This window comes from Bufo bufo, chromosome 5, assembly GCF_905171765.1.
Source record: "Bufo bufo chromosome 5, aBufBuf1.1, whole genome shotgun sequence".
NCBI classification, from domain to species: Eukaryota; Metazoa; Chordata; class Amphibia; order Anura; family Bufonidae; genus Bufo; species Bufo bufo.
This window is the reverse complement of record NC_053393.1, coordinates 108,897,826-108,914,604: the sequence shown is the minus strand read 5'-3', so window position 1 is coordinate 108,914,604 and position 16,779 is coordinate 108,897,826. Positions and strand designations below refer to the sequence as shown.

General features: G+C 42.6%; 1 protein-coding gene across 1 annotated transcript in view; it reads left to right on the top strand.

The window, feature by feature from the left end:
- The first annotated feature begins 5,014 nt into the window (after positions 1–5,014).
- KCNB2 (potassium voltage-gated channel subfamily B member 2) overlaps positions 5,015–16,779 on the top strand; it is a 254,937-nt gene continuing 243,172 nt past the window's right edge. The window contains exon 1 of the mRNA XM_040432262.1: positions 5,015–5,740. Coding sequence (XP_040288196.1) covers positions 5,162–5,740 — 579 coding nt within the window. The 5' untranslated portion in view covers positions 5,015–5,161. The remainder of the gene's footprint in view (positions 5,741–16,779) is intronic.

Sequence of the window (16,779 nt, the reverse complement as noted above, 5' to 3'; positions counted from 1 at the left end):
ACTGAGAGAGTAGTGGATGCATGGAAAAGCCTTCCTGCAGAAGTGGTAGCTGCAAATACAGTAAAGGAGTTTAAGCATGCATGGGATAGGCATAAGGCCATCCTTCATATAAGATAGGGCCAAGGGCTATTCATAGTATTCAGTATATTGGGCAGACTAGATGGGCCAAATGGTTCTTATCTGCCGACACATTCTATGTTTCTATGTTTCTATTTTGTCCCCATTGACAATGAATGTGGAAAAAACTGAAGAGTTTTTTTCCGGTATTGAGACCCTATGACGGATCTCAATACCGGAAAATATTAACGCTAGTGTGAAAGTAGCCTTATCTAGGTATTTTACAAAATTGCCTAGTGAAGGGCAAAAAATTGTCTGAAACCATTAGAGGGATTGGCTATTCATGACCAATGTCTAGGTAAAATGACCATTTGGCACTTATTAATATAGCCTTTGATATTGTGTGTAGTGTTGAGCGCGAATATTCGAATTGCGAATTTTAATGGCGAATATCGCCACTTCGAAAATTCGCGAATATTTAGAATATTGTGCTATAGATTCGTATTCGCGAATAGTGTTGAATATTTTAATCGTGAATTTATCGCAAATATATTACATTCCCGATTTTTCGCAATCAAGTAAACAATGACTGGAGATCACGAATTCTCAAATTTGCAAATTTACGGCGAATTTTCTGCCAAGAATTTGCGAAATATCGCAAATTCGAATATTTCCTATGCCGCTCATGACTAATTGTGTGCTGTTAGGCAGATCTTCTGTGCTGTCCACATAGAGGTCACATGACCCTCCATCAGCAGCCATTTTATGGACAAAACCGCTGTGTGGAAAGCACAATAGATTTGGCAAACAATTCGGCTTACCTTATGAAATATAGAAAATGGCTCAGAATTTTAACAAAAGCTATCTAAGTGGGTGCCTTATAGACATCTTACAAACACATTGTGGCACGTGGCGTATGCACCAGTATTCTGGCTCAGTTTTCTACGGCACTATGCCCATGGCATTTCCTAAAATCAATTACAGTTACAACATGTGGTCACTGCATACGTTATCGCAGAAGCAAAAATGTAAAACTGCCACATGTGAATGCTGCCTAAGGCTAGGTTCACATCACCATTTCGTTTTCCCATTCTTCTAATCAGTCAGAAGAACAGAAAACAAAAAAACGGATCCTTTATTTTGAGCATTCGTTATGTTCATTCTGCATCTGTTTTAGCCATTTCCGTCTCAGATGTTATTTTAGATAGAAGTACTTTGTGAAGGACTTTTTACTCCTGTCCTGGTTGGGATTTTATATAGTGCCTGACACATGTCTGTATAGTCCCTCCTGATTGGGTGAGGCTGATTGCAAGGCATAAGGGGTAAACCCGATGGCTAGGGCACCACCGAGGTCATGTGCCTCCTTCATCTTTCGTGCCCTGATATGCTGTCTTTTGATCTGTAAAAATGGCAACTGCCATTTTGAGTAATTTGTCCAAAAGGAATTGCAAAAGTTTCAGATTCACTAGAATCCAAATTTTTGGGAAACTTGTAATGAATTTGATTTGTTTAGAATCAACCCGCTCTTCTCTAATATGTTCATGAATGGCCTTGTGGAGGGCTTACACAATATAATTTCAGTACAAAACACAGGAGGAACGTTTTTGAATGGGTTCTTAAACAACGATTGTTAGGGCAGTTCAAGGTTATCGCGCAGAACATCCATTATATTCTGTGTTACTTAGTATGTTTATTAGTTGTGTAAGGGATTGCTTTCGCTCAGGGGGTCGCAGTCACAGACTTCTTCGCAGACAACCAAATTTAATGTCCAAACTGGTGCTTTATTGTGGCACTTCAGCACCCACACAAACATAAGCATCAAAATGAAATAAACACCTGCCCGTCTGGGCTCTAACTAATACACAGTAGTGTTCCCTGGCTCACCTCTAAGTACAGGTTATACACAGTATCTCAGGCTCCAAGCCTTAGCAGATCCGGTCATCAAACACAGACTACACATAGCCTCATGGCCCCTCAGCCCACCTGGCTGAGACCACCTAGAGCCTCACTAGGCCTCTGCTTACAAGTCCTCTCTTCTCCCAGACTGACACACAGAGGGTTGGTTTTATGCCTCCTTGATTACAGTAGGCCTCACCTGCAATGACCTCAGGCTAGGGGAAAGCCTGCTGTGGAATGGGGGTGGACTGGGAAGGTCCCACTACCAAACCTACCTTCCCAGTCCAAATAAAATCCAGCCCTTGTACTCCAACAAAACAAATAGCTCCAGCAACTATGTTTGCTGAAGCCAACGCCATCCTCCTGGATTTTACTTATCTCACCCAGTTGAGGAACCTGGGTGAGATATACACCCCTTCCAGGACTTTTACTGTACACATCGCCACAGTAGATACAATCAGATATGCCATAGTACTGATCAGTATAGGAAATCATTGTGGCCCTCAGCTATTGTAAATTATAATAAGTTGAGGAGAATGGTGTGTGAGGTTATGTTTTAATTCTGTATTATTTTATAAGAATTGCATGTATCATGTTAGCTATTGTATTATGTGTAATTTGTGTCTAACTTGTCACTTTATGTTTTGTATATGTATTGTTGGTGCTGATACAACATTGCAATTCCCCATGCTGCAGGGATTAGGAACGTTATATCTTATTAAATTGCAGAGAGATTTGGGAAGCTGGAGGGCTGGGCAGAGAAATGCCAAATTAAGTTTAAGGCCTCTTTCACACTTGCGTTGTCCGGATCCGGCGTGTACTCCACTTGCCGGAATTACACTCCGGATCCGGAAAAACGCAAGTGTACTGAAAGCATTTGAAGACGGAACCGTCTTCCAAATGCTTTCAGTGTTACTATGGCACCCAGGACGCTATTAAAGTCCTGGTTGCCATAGTAGGAGCGGGGAGCGGGGGAGCAGTATACTTACAGTCCGTGCGGCTCCCCGGGCGCTCCAGAATGACGTCAGAGCGCCCCATGCGCATGGATGACGTGATCCATGTGATCACATGATCCATGAGCTTGGGGCGCCCTGACGTCACTCTGGAGCGCCCGGGGAGCCGCACGGACGGTAAGTATACTGCTCCCCCGCTCCCCACTACACTTTACCATGGCTGCCAGGACTTTAGCGTCCCGGCAGCCATGGTAACCACTCTGAAAAAGCTAAATGTCGGATGCGGCAATGCGCCGAAACGACGTTTAGCTTAAGGCCGGATCCGGATCAATGCCTTTCAATGGGCATTAATTCCGGATCCGGCCTTGCGGCAAGTGTTCCGGATTTTTGGCCGGAGCAAAAAGCGCAGCATGCTGCGGTATTTTCTCCGGCCAAAAAACGTTCCGTTCCGGAACTGAAGACATCCTGATGCATCCTGAATGGATTTCTCTCCATTCAGAATGCATTAGGATAATCCTGATCAGGATTCTTCCGGCATAGAGCCCCGACGACGGAACTCTATGCCGGAAGACAACAACGCAGGTGTGAAAGAGCCCTAAGGTAGATACATGTAAGGTTATTTGCTAAGACCAAAGGACACATATTCTACAATTATGTATTAAATAGTAAAACATTGAGTAAAACTACCACTGAAAATACTTAGCTGAAGGCATCTGTGTTGGTCCCATATTCATATTCAGCATTGCTGAAAAAAATTATGTTTTATTATATGCAGCGCCTCTAGAAGCAACGGGGGCGTTGCTATTACTCCTAGAGGCTCTGCTCTCTCTGCAACTGCCACCCCCTCTCCACTTTGATGGGCCAGGCAGTGAAAGCATCATCACACCTGGCCCTGTCAATCAAAGTCCAGAGGGTGCAAAATATGTACTAATGCCTCATGTAAGCATGCAACATAGGGGCCTGCATACTATTTATGTTGCTCAGAAGCAAAGTAAATTATGCTGAGAAGCAGTTATTAGATCAAAGCATAGCATGAGTAGGTGTGATCCAGGTTCTTTCTTGTTTTGGGATATTCCAGAGGGCGCAGCAGTTCCAGAGAGAGCTGAGCCTCTCAGTGTAATGGTAACGCCCCCGTTGCTCCTAGAGGCTCATTTGCATATATTAAAATGTATTTCTCAGCCTTACAGGCACATATGAACATGGAAGCAACACAGATGTCTTCAGCTGCCAAGCGCACATGTAACAGGTCAGCCAGTGTCATAGGTACAAATCTGCTGACAGATGTCCTTTAAAGATGTTGGCTGGAAACAGCACTATAATCAATCTGCTAATTGGCTGTCCCTTGGTACTGTATGTCGCTCCCACCCTTTGTGTTGACTTCCAGTTTCTGTATATACATAACGATCCTGCTTTAACATGGCCTATGACTAGACCTGTCCATCAGCGACTTCCACCATGCACATGAGTAACCTAAATCCTCTAACCATGACAAGGGGCATCCTCTATGTCTGGAGCAAAGAAGGTTTCATCATTATCATAGACAGGAATTTTTTACTGCAAGAGCAGTGAGCTTATAGAATTCTCTGACCGAGGAGGTTGTGATGGTTGATTCATTGATCAAGATCAAGAAGGGCATGTATGAAGAATATAATATTACCAATTATGGGAACTAGATTTCTGGAGAAGGAACTGGGATTTAGTGGAGTCAGGATGGAATTTTTTTCCTCTAATATAGGGCAATTGGCATCTGCCTCATAGGGGTTTTTGCCTTCCTCTGGATCAACATAGTAGGATTATGTGATGCAAAAAAACAAAAAATATAAAATGGACCTGTGGCATGATTTTCCAACCTTGTCAACTACTGTATGTACCGTAATTACTTCTCATGTTTTCCTGCATTTACTCCTACAAATTTAGCCTGCATTGTTGATTACTGTATGTAGGTGCTGTAATTTTAAGTGGACGTGCCTTGTGTCAGGTTTACTTTACATAGAAAGTTTCCCCATTTGTTGTACTGTGTTGATAAATAATCATATAAAATCTTGTTTTTATGCATAATGTTTTTTTTAGCTCTTTAGTGTGAGATTGTCTTTATCTTTGTAGAACTGTCCATTAATCCATTTTTCTGTACATTGCAGCTTGAATTGTGGGTCTCTCAGTAACCGGTAACCAGCCTGAGTTTTGTGAGATCTCTTCTGTTTTTCCCATGACTACCTACTGCAAGAAGCTCGACTAGGCCCTGTGCTTTACAAAATATGGCAGAAAAGGCTCCTCCAGGGCTGAACAGAAAGTCCTCAAGGTCCACTCTTTCTCTTCCACCAGAGCCAGTGGAGATCATTCGAAGCAAAGCATGTTCTCGGAGAGTGAAAATAAATGTAGGTGGCTTAAACCACGAGGTCTTATGGAGGACTTTAGACCGTCTGCCAAGGACTAGACTAGGAAAACTGAGAGACTGTAACACTCATGAGTGTCTACTGGAAGTATGCGATGACTACAATCTAAATGAGAATGAGTATTTTTTTGACCGGCACCCAGGAGCTTTTACTTCTATATTAAATTTCTATAGGACAGGGAAGCTGCATATGATGGAGGAGATGTGTGCACTATCGTTTGGCCAGGAGCTGGACTACTGGGGAATCGATGAAATATACTTGGAGTCATGCTGCCAGGCCAGATATCATCAGAAGAAAGAACAAATGAATGAGGAGCTGAGAAGGGAAGCAGAGACTTTGAGAGAGAGGGAAGGAGAAGAATTTGATAACACTTGCTGCCCTGAGAAACGAAAAAAGCTTTGGGACCTACTGGAAAAGCCAAACTCATCAGTAGCTGCAAAGGTAATACAGACTGTAACAGTCCTACAGTATGCAATTCCACCGCTATCTACTGTAAATAATATATAGCATCTTTTTTATCACATAATGTACTATATATCAATATATATCCTAAAGCTTTGAAAGTCTCTACAGATAAAGATGTAGCAGAGCGTGCAGCAGGTTTTCCTGCCATCCTGTGTAGATGCACAAGTAATACATTATGGCATCTGCTACATCTGTATGCACACAAAGACTTATTAATGCAGTGATATATACAGTATAGTAGACTTTCTTGGATTTGTTTAAAGAGGTTCTCCATTTACTATAATACTTTTGAATGAACATACATATTGGTGTACTCACTTGTGACTGCTACCACTGGATACCACATAAGTCTGTCCCGTCAGTGGGATTACTACGGGACATGACAGGTACAATGGGTTTAAAATAGTTTTTGAACTGATGACTTATCTTACAGATAGGCCATCCGTATCTGATTGATGGGGATCTGACACCCGGGACCCCAGCCAATCAGCTGTTTGAGAAGACACCGGAGCCCACAATAGGGCCGCAGCCTTCTCTCGGCTCTCCAAGCACTGTGCCGTCCATTTGATAGCGCTGTGCTTGGTATTGCAGCTCATCCCCATTCACTTCAGTGGGAATGAGCTGTGCCTATGAACGTGGAGTCACATGGCCTAGCAAAAGCTGAAAGAAGACCATGACGCTACTGTGAGCGCTGGTGTCTTCTCAAACAGCCCATCAGTGGGGGTCCTGGGTGTTGGACCCTCACAGATAAATCAGTTCAAAAATCTCGGAAAAGTGCACAAGTCATTGAGCCAATTAAAGTCCAAGATTATGGTTATGCTGATGGCAGATTTTGCATTACGAGACTACTTGATATTTTTTTCCTTACCTGTGAAAAAATGTTGCAGTTAGTAATTGTATTCATTTCTGTGGCAGGACCTAACCTGCAATGGGCACCTTTCAGTCTGCTGCTTGTGACAATGCAGGGACATGGTGACTGTCACCCATCACTCTTCAGTTGAAGGTCACAATCAGGAAATATCATTGTTCTCTTTGCTCAGTTTACTATAGTCTATAAGGAAGAAAACTTTATTAAGGTGGTTTTATGAGATTAAAAAAATATGGCTGCCATCTTTCAGGATCAGCGCTGCTCTTTTCTATGGACTTTGTGGGGTATAGCAGCTATTCAATTTACATCAAAGGGTCTGCGTTGCAGCACAACAAGAGTGGCATTGCGTCTGAAAGATAGTGGCCATTATTACAATAACACAAAGCAAGGACGGACTAGGTAAATACGGTAAATATTCTACCCATTTATTAAAAAAATTATCCTTGTATTAAATTTTACTGGATGACAAGGAAAAGAAACAAAACACTTCAATGGACTAATTTAACAAGGGCCTAACACGTATTCTTCATTAAATAACTATTGTGGAACATCTTTGTTAGATCTCTGTGCTGTGCTGCTCCTCTGTTATTCCTAGGTGTTACTAGTTGGGGGGTGTTCTTGTATATTCTGACCATGTCCAAACTGTTTCAGATTGCCTAAAGACATTTCTGTTTGACAATGGGAATAGTAATACCCACTTGTCAAATTATTCATAGGCATGAATGGCAAAATGCTCCAGAATTGTTATTTTATGAAAATTGTGGGTCTTTACTAAAATGACATCAGAAAAGCTAACGGGTCCTGGATCACACTACTCTCTGTCCATCACATTTGTGTCTAATAAGTGGCCAAAGTGGCTCTATAATAGCAAAATTGTTCTAAACTTCCCTGCACCTCTTCTTCCGACTATGAAGCTGCTGACCACTTCAGACTGAAACACAGAAACTCATTACTGAAATCATCACCAGACAGAAAAATTATATATAAAAATATTTTACTTTCAGAAAACCACTTTCAGCCGTGACATTTCAGCAGTGAGCCTGATAAAGGCTACATTTTATAAATGGCTGGAGCGGTCACATTTTACCTGTCACTGCTCAGAGGACACCGTGCTCCAGAAAACTGCTCGGCTAAAAGCAGGCTTGACTTAAACTGGAACTTTTAAGAAAAACGGGGAAAGAAGAAGCAGCAAATTTATCTTCATATACTCCAGTTTTCTGTTTGGGCGCAGGGACTACATGAGGATGTGACTAATTTACAATGAGGTGTGTGCCTCATCATAAATTACGTGCATCCTCCAGCAGTGGAGAAAGCACCGGTCTTGATAAGTCTCCCCCTATAAGACTTTACTATTGATGCCTTATCCTTATATATGACTGAGGCTGTGACTGGAACTGCAGCTTAGTCCCATTTATCTGAATAGCAGTAAACACTTTAGGAGATGAGATGCCTTCATCCATCTGATCGACAGAAATGTCAACAGTCAGCCTAAGGATAGACCATAAATAATAAAGTCCCAGGACACCTTTTTAAATACTTGAACTACAATACCTCCCCCCACATCTACTGCAAGTGCACAATAGGCAAGCCTGTTGTCAGGGGTCTTCAGTGAGTCAGCAGTGGGCTGAAGAATCAGTATAAATAATCTGTATTGCATTGCGGTGTAAAATAAATGGCTGCATTTCTTCTGCCAAAAAGATATACCGTACATCAAATAAAAAAAAAATATTGGGAAATGTTTCAGGCCATCTTTCATCAGATCGAGACGGCGAGAGACTCATGCGTAATACTCCACTGGAAAAAAGATGTGCAAGTCGGTTCTCCTTCCTAAAGGACAAGAAAACTGAGTGTCTTAAGAGAAAATTGCCCTCGATAGCTAAGTGGTAGTAAGATTTTTAACAGAAACACAGAGCAGTGTTGACTGGACTGCAGTACTCCTCATGCATACTAGGTAGTCTTCTAAATAAGGAGTACCCTCAAGGCGCCAACAAAGGCCACTCATCTAACCAGGACAATTTTCTCTTGAGACACTCAGTTTTCTTGTCCTTTTGGATGGCGAACTGACTTGCATGCCTCATTCAGAGAAGGGTAATATGGGGAAATTCAGTACTCTTTTCCTTTTGGAGGAAGAACTGACTTGCACGTCTATTTTCCAATGAAGTATTACACCTTTCTCTCCCAATCTCAGAGTCTGATTTTTTTTATTTTTATTCAGGACAAATTCAGAATCAATAGCATCGGTTCACTTATCTCTAATATATATATTAGTACAGACCAAAAGTTTGGACACACCTTCTCATTCAAAGAGTTTTCTTTATTTTCATGACTATGAAAATTGTAGATTCGCACTGAAGGCATCAAAACTATGAATTAACACATGTGGAATTATATACATAACAAACAAGTGTGAAACAACTGAACATATGTCATATTCTAGGTTCTTCAAAGTAGCCACCTTTTGCTTTGATTACTGCTTTGCACACTCTTGGCATTCTTTTGATTAGCTTCAAGAGGTAGTCCCCTGAAATGGTATTCACTTCACAGGTGTGCCCTGTCAGGTTTAATAAGTGGGATTTCTTGCCTTATAAATGGGGTTGGGACCATCAGTTGCATTGAGAAGAAGTCAGGTGGATACACAGCTGATAGTCCTACTGAATAGACTGTTAGAATTTGTATTATGGCAAGAAAAAAGCAGCTAAGTAAAGAAAAACGAGTGGCCATCATTACTTTAAGAAATGAAGGTCAGTCAGTCAGCCGAAAAATTGGGAAAACTTTGAAAGTAAGGGCTATTTGACCATGAAGGAGAGTGATAGGGTGCTGCGCCAGATGACCTGGCCTCCACAGTCACCTGACCCGAACCCAATCGAGATGGTTTGGGGTGAGCTGGACCGCAGAGTGAAGGCAAAAGGGCCAACAAGTGCTAAGCATCTCTGGGAACTCCTTCAAGACTGTTGGAAGACCATTTCAGGGGACTACCCCTTGAAGCTCATCAAGAGAATGCCAAGAGTGTTCAAAGCAGTAATCAAAGCAAAAGGTGGCTACTTTGAAGAACCTAGAATATAACATATTTTCAGTTGTTTCACACTTGTTTGTTATGTATATAATTCCACATGTGTTAATTCATAGTTTTGATGCCTTCATAGTCATGAAAATAAAGAAAACTCTTTGAATGAGAAGGTGTGTCCAAACTTTTGGTCTGTACTGTGTATATATATATATGTAATTGTAATTGATTGTAACCACACCCCGATGGGTTGGACACTTTGTAAATGCCTTTATATGTCTTCACTTTTACTGTTACCATGCTTGAGGAAGGCTCTTGTGAGCCGAAACGTCGCAAGACTTGCCATAATATGGGTGAATAAATTACTGCTGTTTTTATCACTATTCCAGAGTGCAGTCCTACTTCTTCGTTTTTTATACCATTGGGGATTGCCGCTGCCCCACATTGGACCGTGCACCCACATTCTGGTTGGTGCTCCCACTGGATTTTCTTATATATATATATATATATATATATATATATATATATATATATATATATATATATATATAGTGACTCTAAAGTGGTCTTCTATGGGGCTGGACTTCTTTCAATGAAGAGGGATAGTAATCATAGTATGCATGTGATGGAACTGGAAATCTGGTCTGGCCTGGGTAAGGGGATAGCCTTCTAAAAGAGAGAGTCTTTTGGAGGGATTTCACTCTAGATAAGGGGTGCACAACCTGCAGCCAGCAGCACGCATGCCATCCACGTTGCCTTTCCGTGTGGCCCCCAACCATCTGTAGCCAGTGTTATATGGAGGTCCTGTAGCCTGTAATGTATGGGGGTCCTTTAACCAGTAATTTATAGGGGTACTGTAGCCAGTAATTTATGGGATTGCTGTAGCCAGTAATGTCTGGGAGTCCTATAACCAGTACTGCATTGGGGTCCTGTAACCATTCCTTTATGGGGTCCTGTAGTCAGTAGTCTATGGGGGTCCTGTAACCAGTAGTGCATGGGTGTCTGGTAACTAGTAATGTATGGGGGTCCTGTAACCATTCCTTTATGGGGCCTTTTAGTCAGACATAGAGATAGATAGATAGATAGATAGATAGATAGATAGATAGATAGATAGATAGATCCAAAATGGAGTCAGCAAAAACAGAAATATTTCTAGTGGATCCTTGTACCACAACCATTACATGCAGTATTTGCACTTTAGAATAGATCCATTTCCACTTTTTGAAAGATCAAAAGAAGCCTATGGAGTAATAGTTGCTGAAATTATATTTTCATGAGCATTCTTACTGTAGAAGGAAAGTAAAATATGGCGAAGGAAAGAAAAAGGCGCTCATAGGGTAAGTAAGTTAAAAACCGAGCCTCCAAAACAACAGGAAGAGTGGTACTGCTCACCTGTTGTTGCTGCACCTATTGTTCGGTGCAACTAAAATGGAGGAAAATAGGAGTGATTGAGTCTCACTGGTTGATGCTGCCGATTCCGTCCGCGTTCCCCTTAGGCGGGGGCCAAGCCGCCGTCTGGGTCAATGAATAGGGTATATTTCTACTGGACCGGGGGTCGAGTGGAGAGGTGGACCATAGGCGCAAAGACGCAACCAGAGTATCACAGCATCCGAACGCCACATGTGCCAGGAGCTGGAAGCAGCGCTCTCTCCACCAGCGGTTCCTTCCACTGACTTGAAAAAGGGGTCCGCAGAACCCCGAAACGCGTTGTCACTATAACAATAATAAAAAAAATAATATTGGTTTATATATCTAAAAAAAACTCTGGTTGCGTCTTTGCGCCTACGGTCCAACTCTCCACTCGACCCCCGGTCCAGTGGAAATATACCCTATTACTGTAGAAGGGAGAGTTTCTCTTGGCCACAGGACCAAATAAATGACTATATATATATATATATATATATATATATATATATATATATATATATATCGCATTTCGGTGTGCCATGTCATTTTTAAGTCTGGGAATCCATAGTAGAAGACAGCATTTATTCATCTCATACTCTCATCAACTCATTACTCAATAAAAGTATAGAAGCGTTTGACCTTGTCCAGTAACTTGTGACTAATTGGGTCTGTCCTGGGCCTGTTCTTCATCATCTAGTTGGATTACTGATGGATTTGTCAGCCAAATGCCAAATAAACCTTATTTTCTTGATGAATTTTGTGCTGTATCTGATTTTCAGCACCTATTTTATTTGTCTAATGGGAATATTCTTTTTCAAGCAGAAATGTTCTTTGCCCAGAGCTGTGTAAATAGATATTTAGATTATTGTCAGGCTCGGTAAGAGCGTCTGAGTGTTCTGGAGACGCCGAGCATTTACTTGCACTGTCACAGTCACAATGTTATGCTCCATTTACAGAATATAGTGCCATGCCAACATAACCACTTTGGGTGTTTTTGGATTTAAAAGTAGAAGAAAAAAAAGTAATTTGCTTTCTAAATAGTTTTAGAGGGAGTCTGTCACCAGGAAATTTACTTTTTAAACTGGGCACAATGCCTTGTAAGGTTAGTTTAGTGGATCTTTTGCTTCATTCAGTAGAAAAAGTACTTTTACCTCATATTCAAATGAGTAGTTAAGTGCTCTAAGGAGGCGGGCTCATGCCTCTCAGTGCACCCTTGCTCCCTCTGGTTCCTCTGCCAGCCCCTTCCTCTACTTCTTCATTGACAGGGCCCGATTCCTGCATTGTATTCTCAACTGCCCTGTGTCTTTTTGAGGAGTCGTGATTTTGTACTATACATGACCACAGTTCACGTATACTACTAAATTAAAGCTCAGTGCTATAATTACTGAGCTTTTTGCTATCGCAGTTGAGAAGAGGATTCTGGGTGGAAACAGAAAAATAAAAAGAAGTAATTACACAGAGGACATATGGAGGTGGTTCCTTTACATAGAAAGCAATGAATGCATTGGAATTTGGAAGCGATGGCTTTGAAGTGCTGATAGTAAAAAAAATAAAAAACAAGATGTATTACCCCACGAGTTTTACAATGAGACCTGTTTTGGTGACAAATTCTTTTATAAGTTTAAACGGTGGTTATATTAAAGGGTTTATCAGGGATTAGTAAGAAGCATCTGCTTTCTATTTTCAGGAACAGGGCCACATTTGCCTGTAGTCTGTCCACTTGAATGGGGCTGAGCTAAGCAGAGTAGTACTGTTCCTATAATAAAAGCAGAACCCATTCCCTAATACAGGTAGAACCTAGAAAATGTATAAAACTTGCACAAAATGTGTAATAAGATAGGACCTCTGAGAAAACCTGACCATTAGTCCTCGCTACTGCTGAGGAAAGACACTATCTCATAGGATTCCTGATCAGCAGTCATACACTTTTTGCAAAAGGGCTGCAGCATTGATGTTCATTACATTGCGTTAAATCAGGGGCGTAGCTATAGGGGAGGCAGGGGAAGCGGCAGCTTTGGGGCCCTGACCCAGAAGGGGCCCATCCAGGAGGAGGAGGACTAAAGGATTTTGTCAGGGCCCCCTCAACTGCCCCTGGTCTGAGAGAGCGATCTTTACTAGCCACAGGAATAGGGGCAGCATGAAAGGAAGGGGTCGCTAAAAAAGTACTGTGGGATGGAGCCCCATTCAAAAATTTGCTGTGGGGCCCAGTCATCTCTACCTACGCCACTGCGTTACATGATCAATGGAAAGGATCGTAATGCATTTCACTCTTACTTTTTAAAGGCAGACAAACTATTCTACAGTATGTGATTAGGATTTTGTGGTCCATGTATGCCTACATCTCTGATACCACTATACAAAAGATAACCTTGGTCTCAGTGGCGTACATAGAGAAATAAGGGCTCCATAGCAAGGATCAAGCCAGGCCCCCCACACAGGACAGCAGGGTTTCCACCTAAACCCTTTTCAATGACCCCTGGGCCATTTTTTCCACTGCCTCATGTGCTAAAAGTTGTTTCTTTAGAGGATAGAGTCCTGATAAAGTTTTCACCTCCAGTAGAAGAGGAGATGATCCCAACTGGGCCCCCTCTTGCCCTGGGCCCCATAGCAGTCGCATGGTCTGCCGCTATGGTAGTTACGCCCTTGCTTGGTCTCAAAACACATACATGTCCTAGGTCTCATTTACAAAGCATAGTAGAGCAGCAGTACTGAGGTATCTGAAGTGTCTCTGTACTATTCAGTCATATCCTGTTCTGTACAGCACTGTATCACACAACAACTCACTTGCAATACAGAATTTGAAAGTAAAAGGGTCTTTATGCCTAGAAATAAAATTAGAGTCATATGGGTATTCAGGAGGGACCCATAACTTCCCAATATGACAGTTTAAAGATGTTTTCTGGAATTTTAATATGGATTTTCTATCCTCTGGATAGGCCATCAGCACCTGAGTAGTTCTGGTGCTGTGAAAGGAAGCAGTGCTGCAGTGACCAGCAGTGGACAGAGCTGTGTAGTCCTGGCACAGATTTTTGGTGTAGACCTACTATGGCCGAATGCACACGGCCGTGTTCCGCAGCCGAGAGCGGTCCGTGGTATGCCGGGCTGGATTCCTGTTCAGAGCAGAAGCGCACGGCGTCATTGGTTGCTATGACGCCGTGCGCTTCATGTCGCCGCTGCACTACAGTAATACACTATACAAGTGTATTACTGTAGTTCAGCGGCGGCATGAAGCCTACGGCTTCATAGCAACCAATGACGCCGTGCGCTCCTGCTCTGAACAGGAATCCAGCCCGGCATACCACGGACCGCTCTCGGCCGCGGAACACGTCCGTGTGCATTCGGCCTATGAAACAGAAGATTAACAGGGATGTGGGCTGTCAGACCCTTACCTATAGATTCTGCTTATCCTAGGCTAAAATCCTGAAAACCCCTTTATAGTAACCTAAATACCCAGAACATATGAGAGATGACAAGTGTTAATATCAAAACTGTGTGCATCTAGCGCAACAACAAAATTGTTTCAAATAGTTGTAAGAAATGTATAGCGTGGGTTACACTGTACCAGAATTCCCTTTCTGCATTCACTACACTATAGAGGACATTTGTTGTGGCGTAAAAAAAAGTAGCGAATTTCTGAACATGCTATATTTTTGGCAAAATTGTCCCATATTTGTGGCAGGAGAGGATGGAGCCAGCAAGCCCAGCACAGTTCTCTGCATTCATGCCAGTTTTCTGGAGTGAATTAAGACATAAATCTGCAGCAGCTTAGAGGCTGACACATGGTGCATCCTCCAGCTGCGCAGGTGGAATCAAGACCAGCAATGGAAACGCTGATCTTGATGAGCCCCATTGGGGACAGTGTGATGCTAATGTCTGTAAAGTGCTGCGGAATATACACTGCTCAAAAAAATAAAGGGAACACTTAAACAACACAATGTAACTCCAAGTCAATCACACTTCTGTGAAATCAAACTGTCCACTTAGGAAGCAACACTGAGTGACAATCAATTTCACATGCTGTTGTGCAAATGGGATAGACAACAGGTGGAAATTATAGGCAATTAGGAAGACACCCCCAATAAAGGAGTGGTTCTGCAGGTGGTGACCACAGACCACTTCTCAGTTCCTATGCTTCCTGGCTGATGTTTTGGTCACTTTTGAATGCTGGCGGTGCTTTCACTCTAGTGGTAGCATGAGACGGAGTCTACAACCCACACAAGTGGCTCAGGTAGTGCAGCTTATCCAGGATGGCCCATCAATGCGAGCTGTGGCAAGAAGGTTTGCTGTGTCTGTCAGCGTAGTGTCCAGAGCATGGAGGCGCTACCAGGAGACAGGCCAGTACATCAGGAGACGTGGAGGAGGCCGTAGGAGGGCAACAACCCAGCACCAGGACCGCTACCTCCGCCTTTGTGCAAGGAGGAACAGGAAGAGCACTGGCACCCTGTGCTCTTCACAGATGAAAGCAGGTTCACACTGAGCACATGTGACAGACGTGACAGAGTCTGGAGACGCTGTGGAGAACGTTCTGCTGCCTGCAACATCCTCCAGCATGACCGGTTTGGCATTGGGTCAGTAATGGTGTGGGGTGGCATTTCTTTGGAGGGCCACACAGCCCTCCATGTGCACGCCAGAGGTAGCCTGACTGCCATTAGGTACCGAGATGAGATCCTCAGACCCCTTGTGAGACCATATGCTGGTGCGGGTTGGCCCTAGGTTCCTCCAAATGCAAGACAATGCTAGACCTCATGTGGCTGGAGTGTGTCAGCAGTTCCTGCAAGACGAAGGCATTGATGCTATGGACTGGCCCGCCCGTTCCCAAGACCTGAATCCAATTGAGCACATCTGGGACATCATGTCTCGCTCTATCCACCAACGTCACGTTGCACCACAGACTGTCCAGGAGTTGGCAGATGCTTTAGTCCAGGTCTGGGAGGAGATCCCTCAGTAGACCGTCTGCCACCTCATCAGGAGCATGCACAGGCGTTGTAGGGAGGTCATACAGGCACATGGAGGCCACACACACTACTGAGCCTCATTTTGACTTGTTTTAAGGACATTACATCAAAGTTGGATCAGCCTGTAGTGTGTTTTTCCACTTTAATTTTGAGTGTGACTCCAAATCCAGACCTCCATGGGTTAAAAAATTTGATTTCCATTTTTTAATTTTTGTGTGATTTTGTTGTCAGCACATTCAACTATGTAAAGAACAAAGTATTTCAGAAGAATATTTAATTCAGATCTAGGATGTGTTATTTTTGTGTTCCCTTTATTTTTTTGAGCAGTGTAGTAACGCTATATAAATGCATAAAATAAATAAATAACAGAGACACTCCCAGTCTCTGCTTAGTCTTAGTGACACTACTTTACTACACTCCCATGCCTAGTCTATGTGGTTAATGCAATCCACAAGAAAAACAAGACCTAGGCTGTACGTTATGACCAGGAAGCAGACTACGACACAATGAGACTGATGACAGGCACAATTTATCAGTACCACTAAGTGGCTGCTGACAGCTTGAAGTAATATATTTGCACTTACATGAGGGCAAGTAGAATTGTTTTATATTTTGAAGTGGCTTGCTTCGATATTGGTCATTACACTTACAATATCTTTAGTCTGTTTTTAGCATGTCCTTGTCACAGACATAGGTAACAGCCTATCTTTGTTTGCTTGCCTCCTTCATGGTTTCTTTATTATAGAGAGTTGTATATACATTAAGGGCCCTTTCACACAGG